Source organism: Anopheles stephensi, chromosome 2, assembly GCF_013141755.1.
Source record: "Anopheles stephensi strain Indian chromosome 2, UCI_ANSTEP_V1.0, whole genome shotgun sequence".
Classification (NCBI taxonomy): domain Eukaryota; kingdom Metazoa; phylum Arthropoda; class Insecta; order Diptera; family Culicidae; genus Anopheles; species Anopheles stephensi.
The window spans coordinates 54549296-54556433 of NC_050202.1; the positions used below are offsets into that span (position 1 = coordinate 54549296).

Sequence of the window (7138 nt, forward strand, 5' to 3'; positions counted from 1 at the left end):
TGTAATTTTAGTTCTTTAACTGCCAAAAGCAGATAGAAGTGTTTGTTTTTCTTTTGTTAAATATTTTGCAACGTTTTTGTATAAAATTAATGTTTAATTAACTTAAAATAAAATAAACTTTTTGAAAAACGAACAGACATTAGCATGTTATGCTACCGCAGACATCCGAACTATGTGTTGTAAACGTACTGCTCCAAGATACGCCATCTCTTTCTCGCCGCCGTATTTGCTATCTCGCTTTTGTTTTGGCAAAAAAATGACAGCGTCTGTTTGGCATCATCGATCCGGGCTAGTGATGGGCAAAAACGTTTCGCTTGCACGGGTTAAAAATATATTGTTTTTGACTATATTTTGATTTTAATTCGATATCAATCGACAGCATTTTTTCAATAATAGTGTCAGTTTTATTGCTTTCACCACAAGTTTGAAATAATCAAACATAAACAATAACATTCCTCCAGAGTTGCGGGTTGCAAGATGGCGGACAAGCGTGCCCATCACTAGTCAAACAACAAATGCGAAGAAAAAAAGCTAGCGCTTCTGGTAGGACGTGTTGCAGAAAACAAATTTTCGTGCGCAATATTGTAAACATTACGAAAATGTTTGCAAGTTAAAGAGAGTTTTCGTACAGGAACAGTTTGAGCCGTAGGTTTTACTGACCAAGCATTTGTTTATCGTGATTGAAACGGCACTTGATTCATTTCCAGAAAGGCGCGCGTCATCCCGGTTGCTTGCACATCGAAGCGTAGGTTTGCATCCCTGGAGCCAGCAGGGTCACCGGAGAGGCAACGAGGGTGGAAGAGCGATAATCGTGCGGATATAATTCGCGATCGCATCCATTTTCCAGGCGGATATCGGTTATCTTGAGAAGTGAAACAACAATTAGGTCATCCACTGCGCCGTCTGGTGTATCGTTTTGTTTGTGCGATAAAATGAACGTCCTGTGGTTGGGAGAATGAGCGGGTGGTTGGGCTTTACGGGCCACTGAAAACGTACCTCCTGCTGTGGCTGTGCCGTGGTAAAGTGATTCTTCCATCCTGTGGAGTGCACAGTGACATAGTTATCGATTCGCAACCGTATATCGAGTAGTGTGGCTCGGTACGGTAATGCTGCACCATGTCCGGTGCCGCTGAAACACCCGATAAATCCTCGTCGGATAGGAAAAAGGCCGAGTCGAGCAATGCCAATCCTACCACACCGAACAGTACCAACAGCAATGACCGGGAGGATCGAAGCAAAAGTGGCACGGTCAGCTCTAGTTCGTCGAAAACGGCCGACACAAGCGATAGAAAAAAGGTAAACAGTAGTTCGGAAGATAGTGGCAGTAGCAGCAGTGCTGTTAGCACCAGAACCTTGAAACGGTTATCGGACGGAAATACTGGGAACAGTTCCGCTGCTTCGAGCACTAGCACCGGTGCTAGCAAAGCAGAAGAACGAAGCCTTCCGCACGGAGGCAACAATGGAGTGTCCGGTTCCCAAACTTGCGGCATGTGCCTGGAGGTGAAAAGTTCGCTGAAGTACATCCTACCGATGGAGGGTAACACCAAGGCGTTTTGCTCCGAATCGTGCATTTTGGAGTACCGGAAGAATTGTGAGCGTACGTGCATACAGTGCGATAACGTAGTGCGGGCGAATGCTCCGAAGCCCAACTTCTGTTCCACATTCTGCTTGAAAAAGTTTCAGAAGAAACGATCTCCCAACCTGATGGAATTGGGCGGCGATGACGTGAAGGCGAACGGAAGCCCCAACAACAATAACAACACAAATAGTCACAATCACAACAATAGTCCCAATAGTAGTAACGGAAGCTCGAACGGCGGCGGTGGACGCCGAAGTGGCAATATATCTCCTGGACGGGCGGCCACCCAATCGTCGACCCGCATTAGCCCGGTCACCACAACGCAAACCGGTGCTTTTCAGTACGAAAGCTTTCACGTGTTCGATTGGTCGGAGTATTTGCGAGAAACGGGCAGCGTACCGGCACCGACGGAATGTTTCAAGCAGGCGCTATCTCCACCGACGAATGAGTTCAAAATTGGCATGAAGCTGGAAGCACTCGATCCGCGTAATATCACCTCGACCTGCATCGCGACCGTCGTCGGTGTGCTTGGATCGCGGTTGCGTTTGCGACTGGATGGCGGAGATAATAAGAACGACTTTTGGCGATTGGTCGACTCGAACGAAATCCACCCGATAGGGCACTGCGAAAAGTCGGGTGAAATGTTGAAGCCACCGCTTGGCTTTCGGTTGAACGCGAGCAGTTGGCCAACGTTCCTGTCGAAAACGTTAAACGGCGCCGTGATGGCACCGGCAGATATATTCGTACCGGAACCACCGACACCGAAGTTCAACCTGTTTCAGGTGGGACAAAAGCTGGAAGCCGTTGACAAGAAGAACCCACAGCTGATCTGTTGCGCCAGCGTGAACGAGGTAAAGGACGACCAGATTCACGTGACGTTCGATGGGTGGCGCGGTGCGTTCGACTACTGGTGCCGGTACGACTCTCGGGATATCTTTCCGGTGGGTTGGTGTGCTACCAGCTGCCATCCGATGCAGCCGCCGGGACAGAAGAACAAGCAGGACGGAAGCGGCCATCGATCCAAAAGCGGACGGTCATCGTTTGCGATGGCATCGGAATCGCCCGACACGATGCAACCGGTCACGCTGGTAACGGCCCATTTCCACAGCCGGTGTAGAGGCGGACCACACATTAACAGCTCCAAGCTACCGTCCATGGTTACGGCCCCGAACCATCAGACGCTGGCCAAGCTGTGTTTGCAGGAAGTGCTGGCAGCTTCTCACGACCATTTGCTTCTCTCGCCGCTGCTGTTCGGTCTCGAGGGAGATGTGCACATCGTGACGGCAGCGGGGAAGAATTTTACGGTAAAAATTCCGGCTTATATCAAACAGAAAGGGAACGCGGGCGTTTCGGAGTTTCTCGACATGCTGTGCTCCTCGTGTCAGGCCTGCCCAAAGCTGATCACGCTCGAACCGGGCCCGGAACAGTGTGAAGACTGTTTCAATCATTCGTCGCCCTTGAAACGCTCGATCAAGACGGAACCGCGGGCGACGGCAGCCGCTAGTCCGCCACCGACGGCTGCATCCTCACCGAAAGCGTCAGCCACCGGGCGAACAAGTGCCGGTGGCGGGCCTGAGCTGCGCTCGACAAAAGAAACGACAAAGGAAAAGGATTCCCAGCTAAGGAGTCCTTCACCGAAGCGTCGTGCAGTCGCCAGCAGCAGTGAGCAGAAGGGATCGGATCGAACTGTGGAGGAACCGAAGGCGAGTCCCACCAGCACAACTTCGTCCTCTGCCAACATCAAGAAGGAGCGCAATGAGCCTAGCTCAACCACGACGAACGCGAAACCTACGTCTAAAACTAGTTCGGGCAATCGATCTGCTAGAGCGGACACGTCCGGTAAGTGTTATTATCTTTCAACAAAATATGTTTCTGAATTAAACAAAAATATTTGCTCTCTTTTCTGCGCTTTAGGAGCGTTGTCGTCCAGCTCGTCCACAGTCACGACGGTGGCCACATCATCTACAACGAATCAACACAAATCGTCTACGGCAGCAGCAGCGCCGGTCAGTCAGCCCACATCGCCGACCACCGTGTCGACTACCAGCAGCAGCAGCAGCAGCAGCAGCAGTAGCAAACCGATCACCGCCACCGGCACGACAACGGTCAAGCTGGAAGAGCAAACGGGCAATGTAGCGGCCGTTGGAGCTGCTCAAGCAACTGCCGCCGTTGCAGCAACCTCCGCCCTGACGGTTCCTGCGGTTGCCGCCGCCGTACCGTACCATCCGGCACCGATCGTTTCGCCCCTGATACCGGGCGCCTGTACGGTCGGGTCAGCCGTCGCAATGACGACCGTGCCGGCTTCTCTCATACCCGTCGTGGCAGCACCGCCATCGATTCCGTATCATCAACCGATGACCAATGCTGCTCCGGCCGGACCACACGCTTGTGCAAATACGGGCGGTGTCGGTAGTTACTATAACGCCGCACCATCCACCATGATGCCAGCAGCAGTGCCATCGATAGCTCCCGCAATAGCGCAGATGCCACGCGGACAGACGACCGATTGGACGATCGAAGACGTGATACAGTTTATCGCTGTACAGGATCCCTCGCTCGCTATCCATGCGGAATTGTTCCGAAAGCATGTAAGTGGCCGGTGTGGCATTGTGCAGTGTGCACAACTTTCTTCTAACCCCGTTCTCCCGTATGGTCTCCCGTTGCAGGAAATTGATGGCAAAGCACTGCTGCTCATAAACAGCGAAATGATGATGAAATACATGGGGCTGAAGCTTGGACCGGCACTGAAAATCTGCAATCTGGTCAGTCGCGTCAAGGGTCGACGGCATAACCTCTGTTAAATGTAAATTACACTATTTAGCAAGTACCTTTGTTGTGGACGGGGTGAAACAATCTACGAATGGACGGTTCTCGTTGGGCAGGGAATCTTTTACTGTTTTTTCGTCGTCTCTTCAACCCGTAGCGTTGCATGGTTTTGGGGCAATAAGTTTGTAAAGTATCCTAGTTTAACTTCGAAATATGTAGAAGTTTTGCATGCTAGGTATCCACACTCATCATAGCTGCGTGTGGTAGATTTTAGGACGTGTATGTAAGCTCAAAAAGATTGATTTATTTGTTTACGATGCATTAGCTGCTGTGAAGCACGTGAAGAGACAAATGAACGCCTGTGGAGCTAGACTACACTTTTAACACGATGGCCGGATGGTTGGTCCTTGCTACGGAGGAACGGTCCGGATGGGATTCGATACCCCGTACTTCGATGGTTGAACTACTCAACCCCCTGACCAAAGTGACTAATTTTTTGCCAGAGCTTAGAAACGGCCTGTTATTTGCCCTTCCTTCTGGCATGTCCACAATACGTAACTGGAGAGTCGATTCCTTGTCAAGATTCGCATACAAGAATCGAAAATTGTATATAACGTTAGAGGAGATCCTTTTCACATTATGTATTTCTAGTTCTGCCGAGAACACCAACGAAACAAGCAAAGGGTTTTGTTTGCGATCACAAACTCAATTTGTATCCTGTAGTATGTTGCAACGTCGCTTATCGGGCTTAACAAGATCCCGATAACAACACAGCTAGTTCGCTCTAGTATTTAACAAGCCAGGCAGGACAACTATTATGGCATATTCTAGTGTTTTTTTTAATTCTTATTAGAAAAAAGGTCAGCTTTAATGTCTATTTTGTCCCATATTACTTGCTTCCCTTTTGTTATCCACAATGATTGTTCATCTATTCAGGTAGAATGAGTTTGTTTTTGTACATGCCACCAATGTAATGTTTCCCTACATGAATGTACTTCTTCTCGCGTTATGTTAGGAACGCAGGTACATGTTAATGATTTCAAAACAGGTTCGCAAAGAGTACGGCTTGTGTTTGAATAATCATTCTTCTCAAGATACCCAGCAAAACAAACATAGAACGAAGCAAAAATGAAGTATATCTAACAGAGGTGCAACAAAGTAGTAAAAGAAGGAGCAGTGTAACACAATGGTTCAGCATCAAATCAAAACAGTACGCAAGTGCAACCCCATCATAACCAGCAACATTAACGAATAACGCATCATCAGCTCACAAGAAATATGCAAGTAAACAACACAACCGACAGTGACTATGCAATTGATCTTACTATTAAAACCGATTTAAAATTACATTTTACGTTCGTCCCTTACCGTTTGATATCATTTTCATGCTCAAATTCTCTTCTCGGTAGGATAGAGAATATACGGTCTCTGTCCATATAAAGCAGTACAATTGTAGGCTATCAAAATTCAAAATCTTACCTTCAAATTGGAGTGCAACCGTTTACACGAAAAGAACACTAATCAGAGAACGTGTTGGGCGAATTAGGAACGAAAAACAGAAATTGTCCAACTCGGGACATTGATGATGATCAGAACGGAGTATAAGTAGCTCTTAGCTCAAAAAAACCGATGAAAGGTGATCGAATATAAATCTTTTTTAAATGGATCTTAGAGAGAAAGAAACCCCAGCGTACGTCGTGTATCCATTTAGATATGAGGTGCGTAAAGAATAGTTTCTCCAGCGTCGTTTTGTTTCGTCAAGCGAAACATTCCCCGAATAGGAAAGAATGCAAATAATGTTCGAACGCCGCGCTCTACTGGGGTGTTATGTGATAGCGTCCTAAGAGTGTATAAAAAAACATTTGGAGAAAGAAATTAGGGAACCACAAATCACAGAAAAAGGGGACCGTCAGTGGACGTCGTCGAATAGCCATATTCGTATTTACTTTTAAGTATGTTTTGCGTAAAGGTAGCTATGTTAGGACATTGTTTAATGAAAGCGAACATCCCAATATTACACTGCAAGGTTAGAGAAAAGAGAGTTCCCCACTATCCAAACCACATTTAGCACTGGTTTTGACGAATGATTTGCACGCACACACCATCACCACCACCGTCACGCTACTAGGTAGATAGCAGTAAGGACACACACGCAAAACAGCACGTGCTTCTATCGCAAAACCCGTGAGAAAAGACGTTAAGCGTAGGAAAGGAAGTAGGACTCGATTCTGTAATGTATGGAATACGCTGCAGTCGAAAGGATCAAGAATGTACCCGGTTATCTGTTATCTTTACAAACCTCCATAATTTTTTTCTGTTCTACATTCTTGAAGAAGAATTCGTGGTTTTGGTGTTAAAATCTTCCTTTTCCCGATCCGGTTCCGGGTTGCGACATATTCCACACCTAAACAGGACTGTTGTGTTTCCGTCGTCCGACGTCTTATCATCCCCTGCCACCGTCTCTAGCACACCTGGTATGCAGACACACACACACACAATTTGTACTTTGTGATATCTGTTCTCAACCCAATAAAGAGCAAAAAAACTTGTAAAAAAAAGTTGAGTTACTGTGAGTTCCAGCGGTTTTTGACAGTTATGCAGCTAAATTTGTTTATGTCCCGAGGTTTTTTATACGCTTTCTTAAATATTTTTGAACTTTTATTAAAATTTTCCGAAACACCTCTTTTTGTTTTACAATTAATAAAAGAAACTTAAGAAGATGAACACAAATCATGTTCTAATTAGTTGAGAAGAAACCGAATACTTCTCCTTTCTTGGCCTGCTCCTATGGAG

The 7138-nt window shown here is 46.9% G+C and overlaps 1 protein-coding gene across 2 annotated transcripts; it reads left to right on the forward strand.

Annotated features, from left to right (window-relative positions):
• The first annotated feature begins 443 nt into the window (after nt 1–443).
• Nucleotides 444–6890, forward strand: LOC118502782 (polycomb protein Scm). Of its 2 annotated transcripts, none has more exons than XM_036035386.1 (4): nt 444–645; nt 708–3418; nt 3494–4167; nt 4246–6890. In XM_036035386.1, exons 2-4 carry the CDS (start codon nt 1117–1119, stop codon nt 4378–4380), a joined length of 3111 nt encoding a protein of 1036 aa, XP_035891279.1. In that variant the 5' UTR covers nt 444–645; nt 708–1116; the 3' UTR covers nt 4381–6890. The 2 variants fall into 2 exon arrangements, with proteins under 2 accessions (XP_035891279.1, XP_035891280.1); XM_036035387.1 differs by having other exon boundaries at nt 712–3418.
• Nucleotides 6891–7138: the final 248 nt, after the last annotated feature.

Excerpts from the sequence above, each read along its gene's own strand:
- LOC118502782 (XM_036035386.1), top strand. The coding sequence starts at position 1,117 with ATGTCCGGTGCCGCTGAAACACCCGATAAATCCTCGTCGGATAGGAAA. Across the intron at positions 3,419-3,493 it reads TGCTAGAGCGGACACGTCCG|GAGCGTTGTCGTCCAGCTCG; the intron begins GTAAGTGTTATT and ends TCTGCGCTTTAG. Across the intron at positions 4,168-4,245 it reads CGGAATTGTTCCGAAAGCAT|GAAATTGATGGCAAAGCACT; the intron begins GTAAGTGGCCGG and ends CTCCCGTTGCAG.